The sequence below is a fragment of the Lissotriton vulgaris genome, chromosome 7, assembly GCF_964263255.1.
Source record: "Lissotriton vulgaris chromosome 7, aLisVul1.2, whole genome shotgun sequence".
Taxonomy (NCBI): domain Eukaryota; kingdom Metazoa; phylum Chordata; class Amphibia; order Caudata; family Salamandridae; genus Lissotriton; species Lissotriton vulgaris.
This window is the reverse complement of record NC_141695.1, coordinates 291520170-291540124: the sequence shown is the minus strand read 5'-3', so window position 1 is coordinate 291540124 and position 19955 is coordinate 291520170. Positions and strand designations below refer to the sequence as shown.

Genomic DNA, 19955 nt, shown 5'->3' with positions numbered 1-19955 from the left:
GGGCGGAAATATAAGGGAAGGAAGCCGAGGGTCAATCAGGCTATAAATAATTTTAAGGCTAGCCATGGCTTGGTAGATATATGGGTAGCCAAGAAGGAGTCGGATCCTGGCTATACGTACTTTTCATACTCGCATCAAAAATATTTTCGCTTAGATAATGTTTTGGTCTCGACTAACCTACTAGGGGAGGTGAGATCAATAAATTTCCACAAATCGTATCGGATCATAATCCGCTTATGCCAAAAAGTAGTGGGCCAGGGCCTGAAAAAAGAACCCCACTCTAGGTCATTTGATAGGAAATTGCTGACAGATAAGAATTTTGTAAAATATATTAAAGAATGGGCTAGAGGATTCTTTGAAATTAACCTATATAGTTCCTTACGCGCAATTGTGTGGGATATGTTTAAGGGGTGCCTAAGGGGTGAAATAATAAGCTATGTGGGTCAATAGCGGAAAATGTGGAAAAAACAGGTCACTTCCCTAATGACCAAATTAGCAGAATTAGAAACAGAGCACACTAAATTATTATCTCAGGGGGCGGGCACTAGATCAAAGACAGTGAAGAATCAGCTAATAATTACTAGAGCAGAGATGAATAAAGTTTTTCAAATGCAAGTAGCTCAGGAATATCAAGCACACCGAAAAGAGAGGTACAAATATGGAGAAAAGACGGGAAGGCTTTTGGCCCTTAGGACTAGACAAAAAGCCAATAGGAATAATATATCTGAAATCAAAAACTCAGAGGGGCAAATAGAAACATCATCTGATAAAATAGTGAACGTTTTTAAGCAGTACTAGGGCAAACTATACCAACAAGCTTAATCGCAGGAAGGGAATATTCACAGGTTATCAAGATAGATCCAGATAAATGCTTTGATCTGGAAGATGAGATTACATTAGAAGAAACGGTCCTAGCTATAAATTTGCTCGCTTCAGGAAAGGCCGCTGGACCAGACAAAATCCCCTAGAGTTATATAAACTACTGCGGGATGAGGTGGCTGTACTCCTTCATGATCTTTTCTTAGACGTTCAATATCGGGGTGTCCAGCCTAACTCATGGAAGGAAACAGACATAATCATATTTCATAAAAAGGGGAAACCACCGTTAGCACCTGGGTCCTATCGACGCAAAAATATACTCAAAAGGTCTTGGCAACTCAGCTCCAGAGAATCATAGCCAGTCTGGTCTCACCCTGGCAGCATGGATTTGTGCCAGGGAGGGGAACCACGGATCACACTCGGCGAGTAATATCTCTGCTTGATCTAGCGACAGCAAGGGGGGATGGACTGGCTGTGATTCTCTTGGACGCAGAGAAGGCCTTTGATAGAGTGAACTGGCTGTATTTGTGGGGAGCCCTAGAGGAGCGAGGGATAGGTCCAAAAATGATAACAGCAATTCAGGCAATGTACCATAAACCTTTTGCTAGACTGCAAATGATGGGAATAGCATCAGATCCTATAGAGGTGGCAAGGGGTACTCAGCAGGGATGCTCTGCTCCCCAATTCTATTCGCTATATATCTGGATCCATTTGTCAGGGAGATAATTGAGAATTCAGTGATTGAACCATACAAAATGAATGGATATGAGTCAAAAATACTTGCATATGCTGACGACATTGCGGTAGTTACATCAAACCCAAAAAGTGCAATAGATGAGCTAGAGAGAATGGCAGAGGAATTTGGGAGCAGGTCAGGCTACTGCCTGAATAAAGGAAAGACACAGATAATCTGTACTAGACAGGGAATGTTCCAAGATCAGCGTCAGACAAACACAGCAACATATCTCAGGGTAAAGATTGGGCCTGATATGAACACACTATGGGCAAATAATATTGACCCAGTCTTACAGGGGATATCCACCGAGCTTCAACGGTTGGACAATTTGCATCTAGTTAGAGTTAATGTTTTAAAAATGAAGATCTTCCCTAAAATATTATATTTATGTCGAGCAATCCCCCTAGAACTACCGTCCTGTGTATTTCAGAAAATGAATTAAATTTTATTTGAAATTACCAAAAAACTAGACGGCCTTGAGGACACTAACTTTACCAAGGGATAGAGGTGTATGGGCTGCTCCAAATCAATGTTCTTACTATTTGGTGAATTTTGTGCAAGAAATGGGAGATCTATTGGGAGCGGATAACTGTGTGAGCCAGGATAGCCTGCCTTCTATATATGAACTAGCTGTGGGGGGAGAAGTATCAGGGCTCCTCCTCAGACAGCTAGAACCTAGCTGGTATAAGAAGACTCACTCTAGATGTTTGAAGGCGGCTAGATCGGCTTGGAGTAAAATGTGCAAAATTATGAAAATCCCGAAATGCAATGGGGAGCTTCAATCTTCCCAGGTGAATTTTCTGATAACATGGCCATACAGTGGGCACATGCAGGTATACAGCGAGTTGGGGACCTGCTTAATGAAAACCGCGACATGCTGTCATTCACAGAGCTGGCACAGAAATTTGAGATTACCAATACAACGTATTTTAAATATGTCCAAATAAAGGGATGTATAAGGAACTTAGGGGCCCATTAGGATCGCGGACGGACTTGCGTCCGTCTGCGACCCCAGAGTAGGAGGGAACCTCTGCATGGCCTGCGGAGTTCCCTCCTGTGAAATTAGGATGTGACCGCCACCCTGGCGGTCACATCCCCTATTTTTACCATTGCGGCGGGTGCGGCTTCAAGCTGCACCTGCTGCAATGGTAAAAATGCATACATTGCATTTGTATGCAGAAAGCAGCAGGCACCGTGCGGTGCCTGCTGATTTCTGCATACAAATGCAGGGGGGTACCATAGGTACCCCCCATGTGCACCCCCCACCTCCCCTTCACCCAGGGGGCCTGCAACGGGCCTCTGCAGTGAAGTTCCACATGCTTTTCCACAGCGTAAAACCCGCTGCGGAAAAGCATTTTTAAAAACCCATCCTAATATGGGTGGCGGTGTCTGAGAGACCCCGCCACCATATTAGAGCCACCAAAGACCCAACGCCACATTAGGATGGCTGGTGGGTCCTGCTTTCAGTCCGCTGCTTTTCCGCCAACCGCCAACCAGGACCCACCAGCCATCCTAATGTGGCGGTGGGTCTTTGGTGGGTCCGCAGCGGATTTTCCGCATCCTCCGGGCCGGCGGTGGCTTCCGCCGGACCAGAGGATGCGGAAAATCCGCTATCCTAATGAGCCCCTAAGTTAGGAATCAGGAAGAACTCGGGGCGATACCACTACTGGCTAAGGTGCATCAGGGAGATGGGAGGATTATTGAATTCTATAAACTGTTTATAGAAACAATACCTGGCAATGTGAAAAAAACTGAGGTAAAATGGGCATCTAAACTGGGGGATGAAGATATCGAAATGTCATTAAAACTGGGTGTAAATATATTTTTAGCTGCAAATCTTCAGGCCCAACATTATAAGACCTTGTTTAACTTATATTACACTCCAGCAAAACTCTTTGGGTGGGGGAAATGTGATAACGACCATTGCCCTAGATGTCAACAAAATCCCGCAGACATTACACATATATTCTATGCATGTGCATCCCTGATCTCTTTAAAAAAGGCATAGAAAAATGTTGGTGCGAATTTATAGACAGTACAATCGAGATTAGTGCTCCATTGATTCTCTTAGGCTATGATGGCCGCCTGGAGTTAATACCTGCATATAGGGATTTTGTTTTTGTTTCAATAGCAGTTGCAAGGCTATTAATAGCTACAGCTTGAAAAGACCCGGACCCACCGGTGTAAACCGCTTGGCTTCATCGCCTATTGAATATATACAACCTGGAACTGGCCTTATATATAAATAAGGGTCATCGGGCTAGGAAGAGAGGGGACAAGATCTGGGCGCCCCTATCAAAATGACTGGGAAAAAACCAAGATGAGCTAGGAAATAGAATAGGCATAGGGTAAAAGGGAGTAATGGTGTAAAAATGTATTTTGTTTTGCATGCTTCTCTTTAGTATGTCCTTGCTCTCCTCGTCTTTTGTTTTCTGTTTTCTACAAGCATTGTATTGCCAATAGCAGTGTGTGTATCTATTATTGTTTTTTTGGGGGGGGGGGTTTCTGATGAGCTTTATAATCTGTACCTGATGGCAAAGAAAATTAATAAAAAAAATGTTTTTTAAAAAGCAAATTCACATGCCAAGAGGTGCTAAAGCTTCCTTCATGTACCTAAAGGGTGCAGCAGACGCCCTAACCACAAACGTATCTCACATGCAGAAAATATTAATGTGGCTTAACGACTAGAGCTGCTGAGTTGGAAGCTGGGGAACCAGGTTCGAGTCTGATGGAGGGCTCAAGCATCCTGTTTTTCTGGGCAATTCACTTAATCTCTCCGTGCCTAAAAATTGATGTGTCCCTCTGTAATCCAACTGGTGCTCATGTAAAGTGCTCTGATACCTTCTGGTCGAGTTTGTGGTGTATAAAATTGCAAAAAAAGCAGCTTACAACACTGTCTTCGTCTGATACTTGCAGTTATAAATTTTCACTGCGGGTGCTCTGTTTTTAATCCTGGCACCAGAAACGAGTCAATAAAGCTATTCCTATCACTCTTGATAGCTAGTTTTGATATCACTACCCCCACAGTTTGTATATTTTTTTGTGCTGTCCCCTCGACCCAACCAGTTATCTACCTTCTCATTGTAGGATTTAGTATATCCTTACAATTAGGAATAAAACATCCCTGAGCTCCTCCCTCCCAGAGAGGGGGTTGTAGCCCATGGCGGGACTAGGTCTTCCCATCACGAGGAGAATCCCATGACCTAAACAATGAGCTTACCTAAGCATTCCATGTTCCACATTGAAAATTGACCCATAGGGCCCCAATATTGTCCTATATTTTTCAGTAGAAGTGTGTAATGTTTATATTTAATTTTACTATACTGGGTTTTAGGTAATTGTTTTGTTTGTTCCTTTTGATACCAATGATTCTTTTTCCAATATTCTTTGTTTGTCTTAGACAAAATTGGTTTCCAGGCAGTACTGTAAAGCTTCCAATCTGAATTGTTATTGATGCAAAAACACAAGTATAGAATATCCTTATATTGGGCATGTTTGAATTCTCATCAAAGTGTGAGGAAATGGGCAACATGGCAGAAGGGTGTGTTACCAGTCAAATCCAAACTAAGGAACGTTATAATGATGTCAGGGAAGATGTCAATCTTATGCTACAAGAAAATTGTTTTAAAGGGGTAATCAAGTGAGTAGACTCATCTCAAAGTATTTTGTCAATTGTTTAGTGAACAAAAGTTCTACCTCCATAATATTGTGTGATGATCTTCATTCAGTTAATAACAGATTCTGGTCAATTTAATCTTTGCCTAAGATTCAGGAGAGGCTGGTTGTTTTGGAGGGTGTAAGGTACTTTACCACGTAGGATCACAAAGCGGTCATTTGTCAAGTTGAGTTTACTACAGAGATTAATCAATTGGCTACTGAATAGTGCTTCTTTCTACATTAGAATGACAATAAGATTGGCTTCTGCAACTTCACTGTTTCAGATACATATATACCTGCTGTTTGGGAGCATGGAGGTGGTGCCTGACGTCTAGGATCACATCCTGGTGTTTGCCTATTGTTCCTTTGAAAACTGCAATGAGTATTTTAATAGGGTAGGTCGAGCCAGAACTTGTGGAGAACCCGAGCCATGAAAATGTTTAGCATGTACATAGTGCAACAAACATAATGTAAAAATATGATACATTCTATTCAAAATTCAAAAAAGTAGAACTTTTCCACCTTAGTACATCTGATTATGTTACTGCATTTGATTTGAATTATTTGTAGAACGAATCTAATGTTCAAGAAAGAGTTTCGAGGCACTATAATATCCAAAAAGCATAATGCAACTGTTGTAACAGCGGAACTGGGTGAGAATAAAAGCACTGAGGAAATTAGTTACTAGAGAAAAGCCAGGTTTTAAGATTTGTTTAAAATTCTGTTTGATCAGCTGATGCACAAAGTGTGTAAGAAAGTTAGAGGTGGAGGATAGAGAAGTTATTGGCAGCAATCAAAGGTCTGGCCTGTTAGTGGTATTTAAATAGTTTTTGATAACTAGGTGAACTAGCATGAGAGAGAGATCTATAAATGTGAGCCTTGAAGTGAATCTTCTAATCTATCAATATCTAGTGAATGTTCTTCAATTTAGCTTTGTTGTAACAGTATCTCGGATGATGAAGTAGTAGTCTGGCAGCAGAATTCTGCACTAATTGAATTTGCTTATGTGATTCTTGGGAATGCCTAGATAGAGAGAGTTTAAGTAAACCAGCATAGAATTTAAAAGAACATTGATCACAGTTTTCTTAGCCCTAAGAGGGAGAAACTCTACCACCTTGTACAAAGTATCATTTTTAAAAACATTCCTGTATCATCCCCCATCGACAATGCCATTATTAAACCAAGAGACAGGTCGGTAGTCATGAAAAACCTAAAAGGGGTCTAGATTCCTATCATAGATAGAGCAACATTAAAGTCTATTCAATCAAATATGAGTGCTCATATGTTATAATATTGAATAAGTAGGCTCTGTGATCACACAAATATTTGCCTAGGATCACACAATTTGGACAAGCAGGGAAGCCAGTATTGATTCCAGGGTATCCGGTTTGAAATTGTAAAATTCATCCACCAGATGGGTACCTGTCTCTCTCTTGTTCTCTCTTTCTCTCACACTCTCTCTTCCTCTCTTTATCTCACTCTCTCATTTACATAAAAGGTCCCTATATTTGCTATCATTATAAGCTCAAAATGAGAAAAACGTATGCAGAACCCGCAAATACGACTCAGGGCCCTCAGACCTAACTACCAAGCCAAGAATGTATTTATTGGTGGGTGTTACACCGCAAGCACACCCGCCCCTCCCCTCCCCCCCCAAAAAAAAGCTACACCCCTGCGAATATTCTGTGCATGGTCTTTGGGCAAAGCTCTTTTGCTCAATTAAAATTTGGGCAAATTTGGGGAGAATAATAGTTTCAGAAGCAGCAAACTTCTATAAACATTTCTCGCCTTTCGGTTAGTAGAGACATTATGGTTAGCATTTAACTCCATTGAACATGGGCCCAGTTTCCCAGTCCTGAACTTTGCTTTTACAAATCATTTGGTTTAAGTGTGATAGTCCAGAGAGACCAGTGCAAGAACCAAGCTAAAAGTCCGAAAATGTATCTGACTTAATAAATCAAAGGCTCTGAATGGAAAGTAGTCAGTTGAATGTCATAATCCCTAGTAAAAATATGGGAGGGCAGAAATATCTTGTCATAAATATTACTTACAGAAATATCGTTCCATTGGCTGTATATTTTCTATTATTAACTTCTATGTAGCAATGTTTTTGAGAAAGATAGCTAGGGCGCAATATTCCTGTCAGACAATACTTTGGTTAAGTTATTCTATATAGTCATATTGAAATAATGGGACCGATTCACAAAGGTAACCTGAGACGAAAGTTTAACTTTACGACTTTCGGTATTCGCAAACAGCATGACTTTCGGCATTCGCAAGCGGCATTTACGAGTAGTAAAGTTAGACTTTTGTGTCAGTTTTACTTTTGTTTTGGTCTTAAGTTCAACTAAGACCAATAGTCAAGTCTCAGTTAAACCTAAGACTACAATTTAAGTTAAACTGAGATAAAAGTCTAACTTTACTACTCATAAATGCCCTTTGTGAATACCGAAAGTCATAAAGTTAGAATTTTGTATCAGTTTTCGTTTGAGTATCGTGCCCTTTGCTATATCGATGTGGCTTCAGGTGAAGAGTTTCCTCTCACTGTGACCCCATGTGGGACTCTTTGACTCACAGAGGTCACAATCTTGAAATGACATTTTTTCTAATGTTTCAAGTGTCAAGGGCTTAGCATAATAGTTGTTCTTTTATTTGCTACATTTGTTCAGTACTTCTTTTTGTCAGTTTACTGTTACTGCATTTCCTACTACCAGATTTAGTAGTTTTCCATCTTCATTCCCAATTTCTGTTCTGCAACATGTTTACTGACTTCTTTACCATAGGAATCATGCTTTATTTTTCTCCTTAGATCCTGCAGTAACAAACTTGACCAGCATAAAGAACCAAGATGGGACAGTCACAGTCACGTGCCTTGCCACGGGCTTCTTTCCGGCGCGAATAAACATGACCTGGGCAAGAGACGGGCTAAATATCACAGATGAAGTTGACAATTCTGTAACAGTGAGAAATGAGGACAGTACATTTCGTGTTAATAAATCCATTACAATCTTCTCAGAGGAAAAGGACATTTATACTTGCACCATAATCCATGAAAGTAGTGGACTACACCGGGTCCTCACTTACAGTAAGTAATTGGTGAACTGGTCACTCTGTAGGGAAGTAATAGATAAAGTACTGATTTTATATCCTGGAGAAAAATTAGGAAATGATCTATGCTATATTTTGGGTACCCACACATATAATTGATTGATTCCTTTCAGTTTTTACAAATATTTAGGTAATATGGATTTGTGATGATATGGCTCTGCAATGTGTTTTATGCCTTTGCCACACTAAACATGATCTGAATTAAGAAGTCAATATTTCCAGTATGCAACAGTAGACTTTGTGCATGAATTTTCTTATTCTTTTTCAAAACAATCCAGGAAACATACTGTTTTTAAGTGTACATATTTATTGGTGGCCAAACCATTTCACTCAGAAATTCTATGAATAGCATTTGTAGTGTGTTTAACAAATGCAAATGGATGACATTACCAAAATATCATAAGTAAAATTGATGTGGTATTATTTAAAGGGATTTACTAAAATCCATTGGTGAACATTTTTGCTTTTTAAAGGTCTTTCTTTTCCACTGAAACTCACGAAAAACATTTTTGGTAATACTGTGAAAATTCCACTTGAATAGAATGTGTACTTTATGTTATGGTGTCATTATGAATATGTTTTATTAGATACAAAAAGTAGTTCTGTAGAAGCTTTCACTGTAAAGTGGTTTCAGTGGGTGTTGTGTGAAACCAGGTTCAAAGAGCATTTAGAAATTGCATAAATGGCCACCATCTTTGGCATTCTCCGGTGCTAGTATCACAATATTTAAACCCATAAATTCCAAGGGTGAGCTTCAACCCCTGCTGGAAAAGCAATTTTAAGGAAGTTGTATTTCATAAAGTGCAAGCACCTCAATGACTCTGTATTGATGTTTTTTATTTAGCCTACAAAAACTATACCTAAAGATTCTTTGTCGGTACAACTGCAGAATGGCCAATAATATCAATAAGTTAATTTCTTCTTGAGTCCCTCAGGTCACTGCACTTGAAAGATTTCCGTAATACATGCCTTGGCTGCCTTGTCACTCCTCACGCACAATTTGCTGTCTCTGCCCATCGGTCTAACATGGTGTCTATTCCAGGACATCTAAAAAGTGCTCATATGCTTGCATATTGGTACTAGATATAATTCATGATACCTTTGTATTAAATACAATTTTCAAGATAATTCATCCTGAACCTTTTAATGTGCCTTTAACTTGGCCAATGGCCTTCCATTCATCAGTCCAGCTATATTATTTACAGTAACACAGCATTAATAGCTGAATGCTTTTTCATCCCCTTCACCCACAGCTCCTCAGAAATAACATCTATGCAACCATCCAACAATTCATACATCACCTATAGTGAAGGTGACCATTATCTACACACTATTATGGCAACCTGGGTATACACTCAGCATAAATGCATAAAAATTCCACCCGCCACCCTACCGGCAACGTGACAAGCCGCCCGCCCGCCTGCCATGTGAAGACCGCCACCCTAATTATGATGCGACTGCCACCGCGGCGGTCGCATCTGGTGATTTAACATTGCGGCAGGTGCTGCTGGCTGCAGCACCCACCACAATGTGAAATGGCCATGTTGTGCATGTCCTTGCACAACGTGGCAGGCACCGCAGTGCCTGCCACCTTGTGCATGGAAATGGAGGGAGGCTATCATGGGTATCCTCCTCCTGTGCACAGCTGACCCCTCCGGGGGCCTGCAACGGGCCTCCAAAGCCTCTCATCGACAACATATAGGAAGCAGGCCCGCCATCGTAATCAGCCCTTCTATGTCTATTTGGATAGAACCAGTGTGGCTTAGTAGGCGTGGTTTAGTTACCTAAGGTCCTGCTATGTGATTCAGGGAAGACCAATTTGTTTAGTTTCCAAAGTCCAAATTCAGAGATGGAATCTATACTTTCTGCTTGACAAATGGAATTTTATAAGTAGAACATGTAGGGCCAGATGTAGGTAAAACAGATTTACCGATTCTGAATTACCGAAAATTACCGAATTTTACTGATTCGGTAATTGAGAATCGGTAAATCTGAGGGGTGGATATGTAGGTATTCCAGATGTGCTGGAATAACGAATCGGAAAAATTCGGTATTTCCGAATCGGTAATGCCCATTCATTCCTATGGGCTTTGAAGCCCATAGGAATGAATGGGCATTACCGATTCGGTATTTACCGAATCGGTAAATACCGATTTTCACAAGGGTGCAGGGGGTGTCACTTTGACACCCTCTGGCACCCCCAAAAACAGGCTTGGGTGCCATGTGGCAGCCATACATGCCCTAAGGGCAGGTCTGCCTGTCACATGGCATAGGTGTGCACGCACACATGTGCATGCACACCGGAATAGGTATTTTACTATCAAATTGGATTTGATGGTAAAATACCGATTCGGTAAGGCCTCTGGGACTCAGAAGAGTCCCACCTACATCTGAGTGCCTCAGAATTGGTAAATGTACCGAATTTTTATTTTACCGATGCAGTAAAATTACCGAATTGGTAATTTTACCGAATCGGTAAAAAACATGCCCCCTACATACCTGTCACCCATTTACCGATCGGTAACGGCCAAAATCGGCCGTTACCGGTCGGTATATGGCCTGAAACGGCCACCTACATCTGGCCCGTAGATCCCACCTGACTTTGGAAAAATAGCCCTCCAATAATAAATAGAGCTAACACATACAGTATGCCAAAATTCTTTAATGTAGCCCTAACACAGAACTTTTCACGGCATAACATGGTACTATCTGACCATCAACACTCTCACCAAGACTCATAGACATATAAAGAATGCAATGGATGGCAAAGAAGCATGGTCCTAAACCAACTACATTGCTTTCATATCTCACAGTGACTGACTCAGTTTTTCCCCCAGGTCCCAGTTAATTTTCCCTGATTACTACAGTCAATATTAGGTAAATAAAGAAGAAGAAAAACTTTCTGAAAAACATTCATACTATATTGACTGCTGCCCAGGCCTATTTGTTCAGCATATTAAACTTGACTTCCTACGGGAAGATTTTGGAAGAGCTCAGAACTCAATAGTCAACCAATAGACACAGTAACGCTTTACCAAGCCTTGTGCTTATTTTAGTAAATCAATAGTACTTTCATCTCACAGAAAAATTAAATACTGCAAAGTTCAAGCTGAACTATGGTTACTGGGCTGTAATTTCATCTACAAATCTCAGTGAAACACTACACCTGCTATGGCAACTTCCCTCATCTCTATGAGGTCTCCTAATGTCTAAAGTCTGTTATATGAAGTATGGGCATAGCCTCTTATTAACCTCATCCATGCTCCCACGATTCCCCTCCGGGGCTGGGGCCCAATGTTAATGGGTGTGGTCATGACGGAACGGTTCCGTCATGAGCACAGCCCAACCGATGCTCATGACGGAACCGTTCCGTCATGATCATCGAAAGGGTTAACTGGCTAATGCATAGGTCAGTTCACTGGTTCATGCTCCTACGAGTTCACACAGGCAAAGTCTACAGTTCCTAACAGCATTGGCGGGTGCTTTCTTTCAACGTACTCCTCCTATAGCGAGGACCACAAAAACAGTTTCACTTGGCATAAGGGCTGCTGGGTGGGGGAACATCACTTACAACGCATTTATTACAACGCACTACCATTACATCGCAACCATTACAACGCAAACCATTACAACGCATTGCGCTGGGGGGCGCTCTAGGATAGGGAATATATTTAATTTACTATCCAACACCTTCCCGACTATCCACGGGGACTGGAGTTGGAATAGTAAATTAAATAATTCACTATCTAGCGCCTAAAAGCACTATGCGTTGTAGTGGTATGCGATGTAAAAATCGCGTTGTAACAGCAGGCGTTGTAATAGCCTGCGTTGTAGTGACACCAATCCGCTGGGTGGGCATTAGCCCAAAAGGCTTGAAAAGAAGGTGCTCATCTTCAGCAGGCGTAGCCTTGCAGATTGGATACAGATGGGTGCTTTGTTTCAGCAGTTGCAGTTCATGGGATGAATCTCCAGTGCATGTCCATTTTCGACAGTTGCGGCCTCCCAGGACAGATCAGAGCTTTTGCTGTGTGGCCACAATCACTTACCTTCCATGACAGCCTAAGAGTTAGGCATTGGTGCACCAGCCGCCTATTAGCACATGGTAGTGAAGCCAGATGAAATAATCTTGCTCTCAAATTGAATGCCTTGACTCAGTTAACTATGGGAACCGATCAGATACACAGGGAGAACATGGGCTGGCTCCTGACTTCATTCTCCCCTATGTGTTTCTCATGCAGGGACTAAGTTGGGCTTTCCCTCCCGGAGAGGCTCTCCTATCGGAGGGCTAAGCACTTTCTCTGAGCAAGCAGGCAGATAGACTTCTAGCTACCAGGCAATCTATCAGCTCTTCAAGCAAGAAGTGAAGACTTCAGGTGATATTCCCTCACCTCTGGGAGACTGGACATCATGTGGATACCAGCCCTGGTCACACAGAAGCTTTAAGAGTACTCTGCAGAGCACTCCTTTCCTTGGTCATGAAAACTTGAAACGTGAATAAAGCGGGGTAGTGTGGCTTACTCTGACAAGATTCAAAACAGGTTCTGCCCGACAAGAGTCTTATATGGCAAAGGCAACATCGAGGTGAGGTACAGCACATAGACAGCAGTGTTACAGTGGAACCCAAGTGAAGACACTACCGACGGTTTTGGTTTAACATCCCAGAATTGAGTTGTTATTGTCAACACACACAAGCTGGACAGCAGCATCTGAAGGTTGAAGACACAGTCAACCTGAGTTCCAATCCAGGCTTCACAGGGAGTGACAGAAAATCACCTTTATCAGAGCCCTTTATCAACAATGACAAGACCCCAGACTAGGAGGACCTAGGTTTTTAGGGTGGCTGGATTTAGAGCAGCTCTTACAGCTGATCACTTAATTAGAGTTTGAGGATGTTCTAATTGGAACTTCAACAGTAGGGAATCAGAAGCTGTGGGCCCTCTCTGACTCTACCCCCATATAAAGGAGAAAGAAAAAGACTCCGGTTTGGGGAACATTCAGGCTCTATGACAGAGGTGACTACTGACTCCTCTTTCTCTCAAATATGACTCACCAAGGAAATAAAAGAAAGTTATTCCTAATGGCTACACACCAGAGATGGCGATTGCCTGTTCTTTCTGTAGGACAGGGAAGTTTTTCCTGAGGAAAGTTATGGAGACAAGTCTAGTCTAGTCTAGTCTGGATATTTGTATTGCGCAGACATATCACATCCCGTGAGGGAGTCTCATGGCGCATGCGGACAATCCCAGAAAAAAAAGGTGAAAGATCCTGCGAAGGAAAGACCTAGCTAAAAAGCCATGTTTTCAACAACTTTCGGAAACTCATGTGTTCGATCGTTGCACGGATGTTCGGGGGTAGTTTGTTCCATAGGAGTGGTGCCATATGGGAAAAGGCACGTCCACCATTTCTGGCTGTTTGTACTCTAGATGGCGTGAGTTGGAACTTAGAGCTAGATCTCAGTTCTGGTCCGGGCTGGTACCAAGTCAATTTTCGGTTCCAGTATTTTGGTCCAGTGCCGTGCATATGTTTGTGCACCAGACACATGGTTTTAAAGATGGCTCTTTTTTTATGGGGAGCCAGTGTAGATTTTTTAGGCTTGGCAGGGAAGGGGATCGTTTTGGAAGTCCCAAAATCAGACGAGCAGCAGTGTTTTGAACAACTTGTAATTTCTTTATGTGGCACTCATTTATGGCAAGCAGGAGGGAGTTGCAATAATCTAATCTATTTATTATGAGGCCCTGAACTAGAACTTTGCGTGCTTCTTTTGGTATCCATTTGAAAGCTCTGCGTAAGCTTCGCATGATTCCAAAACAGGTCCCAACAGTGTGGTTCACATGGTCCTTCATGGACAATTTATTGTCCATGTGGATTCCAAGATTGCGGACGGATTCTTTTGGGACCGGACATTCCCCCATTTCCGGGGGCCACCAGTCCTGAGTCCAGTGTACACTGGCTTGACCGAATGTCATTATTTCAGATTTTGCACCATTCAGTTGTAGGTGGTTCAGACTCATCCAGTTTTTAACCTCTATCAAACATTTTTTGAAACGTTTTTTGGTATCATTAATGTCATGGCCAAGGGTGACAAGTATTTGCGTGTCATCCGCATATGATAACACGTCAAATCCATGTGCCCTAATGAGATTGGCCAAAGGGGCCATATAAACATTAAAAAGCGAAGGGCTAAGGATAGAGCCTTGTGGCACACCCCTTGTAACTGGCTGTGTGCTGGCTAAGGTTTCATCTGTTTGCAGTGTGGTTGTTCGATTTGACATATAGCTGATGAACCACCTTAAAACCTGCCCTTTGACACCATACTCCCACAGCCGTCTGACCAAAATGTGATGGGAGATGGTGTCAAAGGCAGCCGATAGGTCTAAAAGTACAAGAATGCATGACTGACGTTTGTCAAGGGCACATCTGATGTTGTCAGTAACCTCGATCAGGGCTGTCTCCGTGCTATGTGCAGCACGGAAACCTGACTGAGAGGTGTCGAGTAGATTGTTCCTCTCGAGATAGCCTATCAGCTGCTCATTTACAAATGCCTCCAGCACTTTCCCTGAGAAGGGTAGCAAGGAAATGGGGCAGTAGTTTGAAAAGGTGTTTGCATCCGCACCGGGCTTTTTTAGTAGTGGTTTTACTCTAGCTGCTTTCCAGATTTTAGGGAATTCCGCTATCAGGGATGTGTTTAGAAGGCAAGAGAGGGGATGGACCAACACTGGAGCAAGGGTGGTAAATAGTTTGGATGTTAGGTAATCGCAGGGAGATCCAGATTTAATTTTCTGTCCTAGACGTAAGATTTTTTCATCGTTTAACAATTCAAAAGTGGACCAGTTAGAGGAAGAGACATCTTGATTTGTGTGTAGCTCTTTATCAAGGTGTTGAAGAGATATATTTTCTGTATTGAATGGTTGACATATTTTTGTGATTTTGTCGTCTAAGAACATTGAAAGGTCTTCCGTCCATTCTTTGGTTTTTGGGGTCTCTTGCGGACTTTTAACGGACGTAAGTTCTTTTAGAATGTGATGGAGCTCCTTGGACGAGTTTTCAGCTTTATTTATTCGTTCAGCTATATGAGTTCTTTTTGCCGCTTTGATTTTCCTCATGTATTTGGTGTGTAGGGTTTGGTAAATTTTGCGATCATTGGGGTTTTTAGTTTTGCGCCAGGTTTTTTCAGCATTTCTTGTTTGAGTTTGAGGATCTGGATGAGTCAACTAATGTCCACCATATGCACAACTCATTTCTTCTTTACTAACAAAGGAATGGGATGGTAATCAATTGAACTGAAGGTCATTGGAATATTCCCTGTAAATCAGAGAAAGACATATATGCATTAACCCCTTGGCTGAGGCTGTAATTTCGCCGCGGCGCTGGGGGCCATACTCATGACGGAACCACGTCGTCATGAGCCACGGGCGAGCTGTGCTCATGACGGCGTGGTTCTGTCACGACTCCGCCCACTCACTAATTCTCCCGCACTGGCGGGGAATCAGTGCTACGTGGGCGGCAGAGGCATAGCTAGAGTTTCTAGCGCCCAGGGCTATCCTTCAGATTGCCGCCCCCTGGGGGGTGCTGGGGAAAAAGGACAGCTAGCACCTGAAAGAGGTCTGAAAGACACATAGTATCTATCGCCGCCAATAGCCAGATGAAGCTCACAGCTTCTCCTCCACAAGCAGCCCGCTGCTAAGCTGAGCTCTGGAATTGGATATGAAAGAACTTACGTAGGATGAAACAAGTAAAAACAAATCACTTCCTGTGCTCGTCCTTGAAAAATGTACAGTAGCTTGAGGCATGCCTTCCAAAGCTAGAAATGGAAAAGTTGAAGAGCAGGCACCCTGTACCAGGGTACCTGCTTGTTTCTGAGAAGTGCAGGTACTCTGTAATTAAACATACTAGTCACTCTTGAGAAGTGTCGGTATTCTCCAATTAAACTTATTACGCATAGCTGCCAAGGTTTCAGATTACTTATGTGTGACATTTTCAGAATTTAAATGTAATTATGAGTGACATTCAACGACTATGAGTGACACTTTCTTGCTAGCAAAATCAAGCAATTAAGATGAGTTAAACATAAATACCAGAAATGACACCCATTTGACCAATGAAAAAACTTTAAGATTATCTTAAAACTGCTACAAAGTACCAGAAATGGAAGTGCAGTTCTCCTCAACAGGTGCCTAAAGCAACACAACACCCTTCGTCTGCTTTCTCCCATGCACATACTCCTTCAAAACACTTCTTCAAAAACGCTCTCACACTTGTGGAATTTCCTCTCATCCTACACTTTACACCTGCTTGCACCGCAGATAATTGACACCGCTCGCTCCTGTGTAAAGTTGCCATTCCATGATACAAAACCTTACCAGAGTGATCATTAAATCCAAACTTCTTCATATAAACTATTGCTTTAACTGAGCAGATGGTGTCTGGTACTGAGTTCCTGCACTACTTTAATTTAAAAGAAAGAACATCTGCACTTCTCAGCACTGCTGTAATACATTTAATGGGAGAGCAGCAGCACTTAGGAGGAGCGAATAGGTACTGTAGATAATAAGTAGCAGCACTTTCTCTATGTTTCCATTTAAAGTACTGTCTATAAAATTTCGTAGGTATACGTCCGTCGGTAGGCAGTCAAAATATCGAACTGTTAATATCGAAGTACAATAATATCGAAGTAGTAATATTTAAGGTAAGTAGTATCGAATGTAAGTAATATCGAAGGTAAGTAACATCGATTTTGTTAATATCTATGTAAGTAATAGTAGTAAGGGCTTTAGACACCCTCATCCCCATTGTATGCTGTAAAACGGGGCCAGGTAAATCCAGCCCTTGGTACGATGACTCGCTGCGGGCACTTAAGGTTTCTTGTAGGCGTGCAGAGTGGGCCTGGCGCAAATCCTATAATAGCGTGAAGAAAGTTCTGTACTTGTCCACGGTGAAACTGTATCACCGGGCAGTGTGCAGAACCCGCGCCGCCTTCTATGCTGCACAATTCAGGACCAGTTCTAAGGCTATCTTTAAGGTGTTAAAAGATCTTACTGCCAAAAAGGTAACTACGATCCACCAGAGCTCTGTTGAGCACTGTGAAAAATTGGCGGATTTCTTTCTGGAAAAGGTCAATGCCATTTATCGGGCTTTTCCGGTGGCTACTCCTTCGGCTAATCCACCCCTCAAGCCGTTAACATCAGAGGAGTTGCATTCTTTTCCTACTCTAACACCTGAAAGCCTCGACAAATTGGCTCATCAAGTGAAGTCGGGGTCCCCAGCGGATCCGCTTTGCCCACCTGTGTTCAAAGACTTAGCGGTACATGACACCTCACCACTATGCTCTTTGATCAATACGTCGCTTACATCCGGCGTAGTCCCACTGAAGTGGAAACGAGCCATGGTCCGTCCTATTCTTAAGAAACCTAACTTGGATGGTAGTAAGCCCGAGAGTTATCGACCAATCTCACTCTTACCATGTCCTGCTAAGGTGACTGAGGCGCATGTCAATGCGGTCCTCTCGGAACATCTACTTCATGCTGATGTCCTCGATATGATGCAGAATGGGTTCAGGGCCGGTCACAGCACGGAGACGGCTCTGCTATATATGGTGGAGCATCTTCGCTCCGCGCTCGATGTGGGACAAACGGCGGCGCTGGTGCTATTAGATCTGAGCGCCGCCTTTGATACCGTATCGCACCCGATCCTTCTGCGTCGTTTAGAGGAGGTTGGTGTCACCGGCATCGCTCTCCAATGGTTCCGGTCCTTTTTAGCCAATCGGGCCTTTAGCGTGACCGTCCCGCCGTACCAGTCCAATTACCATCCGCTGGGCCTGGGGGTCCCCCAAGGCTCCTCGCTGAGTCCTACGTTGTTCAATCTTTACGCAAGGCCGCTAGCGGAGGTTGTCAGGCAATGGGGTATGACAATGGTGTCATACGCCGATGATACCCAGCTAGCGGTCACGATCAGCGGGGATGCCGATGTCGATGCCCCCAGGTTCCAACAAGGACTGCGGGCGGTCGCCGGCTGGATGACGTCCAACTGTCTCCAGCTGAACGCTAGTAAGACCGAGGTCATGATTTTTGGCAAACAACCGGAACTTTGGGGAGAGAGATGGTGGCCAGGGGATCTGGGCCCTACTCCCATCCCAGTCGCCGAGCTTCAAAACCTCGGAGTCTGGCTGGACCCTTCCCTTACGTTTGCCTGTCACACCAAACGTACGGCGGCCTGTTGCTTTGGTATCCTGCGCGGGCTCCGCCCGGTGCTCAAGTTCTTTGATGCCTCCACTAGGCAACTCATGATCCAAGCCACTGTCATCTCTAGGCTGGATTATGCGAGCTCCCTATTGGTAGGCCTGAACCAGGCAGAGATTGGACGCCTGCAACGGATCCAGAATGCCGCAGCAAGATCGATGGTAGGACTGCCTAGATCGTGCCCCACCTCTAGTACTCTGCGTTCATTGCATTGGCTCCCGGTGGCTCAGCGGATACAGTTTAAGGTCCTCTGTGTCGCCTATAAGATTCTGAAGGGGTCCCCAGCTATGATTCTTGCTACACTTTTGGCCCATTACATTCCAGCCCGAGCTTTAAGATCTGCTGATTTAGAACTGGCTGTTGTCCCGCGCTTCAAGCGGAGCAGGGCCGGCGGGCGCTCCTTTCAAGTTTGTGCGGCGGTGCTTTGGAATTCCCTTCCCCCGGCGATTCGTGCCCTTAGGGATCTGCTCTCCTTTCGCCGTGCGGTGAAAACTTTTTTATTCCCTTAGTTTAAATTTGTCTGTTTTATTGTTTCGTTGTGTTGTGCAGCTGCCTTGTCGGGCGCCAGGACGCTCCTTTGCTGTAGCATCTGTGCGCCTAATAAAAACACATAACATAACATAACATAACAGCAATATCGATGTTACTAATATCTATGTTAGTAATATGGATGTTACTAATATCGATTTTTATATGATTTTTATGTATATTATTATGTATTTAATATGTATTTTTTCTTATGTAATTTAAGTAAATTTTGTATTTTAGTGCCGTAGCGGGTTGTGGGTTTATAGGGGAATAGGGTGGGAAGTAATTGAATTATACTAAATCAATTATTAATTTATTAGGAATTATAAATTAATTTTTAATAAATAGGTAATTACTTTTTATTAATTAGTAAATTATTTTAATTATTTGATTAATTGATAATTAGGTTCTGTAGCGGGTTATGGGTTTACAGGGGAATAGGGTGGGAAGTAATTTAATTGTAGTAAATTAATTAGTAATTTATTAGGAATTATAAATTAATTATTAATTAATAGGTAATTAACTTTTATTAATTAGTAATTTATTTTAATTAATTGATTAATTGATAATTATGTTCTGTAGCGGGTTATGGGTTTATATGGGAATTGGGTGGGAAGTAATTTAAAAGTAATTAAGTAATACTTTTTGTATTAATTGTTTTTGGTACTTATATTATTGTTAATTAATAATTAATTGGTAATTAATATTTATTAATTGGTAATGAATTTTTATTAATGTATTAATTGATAATTATGTTAAGTGTACTATTTTATTATTGGTGTTTGTTGTGTGCTCATAGGGGAATAGTGTGTAAAGTAATTGATATGTAATTAAGTAGTTATTACATTTATATTTGTGTATTGGTAATTAAT

General features: G+C 42.3%; 1 protein-coding gene across 1 annotated transcript in view; it reads left to right on the top strand.

Moving 5' to 3' along the window:
- Positions 1–19955, top strand: part of LOC147701413 (HLA class I histocompatibility antigen, B alpha chain-like) — a 414542-nt gene that overhangs the window by 329444 nt on the left and 65143 nt on the right. Inside the window, exon 5 of the mRNA XM_086928648.1 lies at positions 8022–8297. Within this exon, the coding sequence (XP_086784774.1) occupies positions 8022–8297 (276 nt within the window). The remainder of the gene's footprint in view (positions 1–8021; positions 8298–19955) is intronic.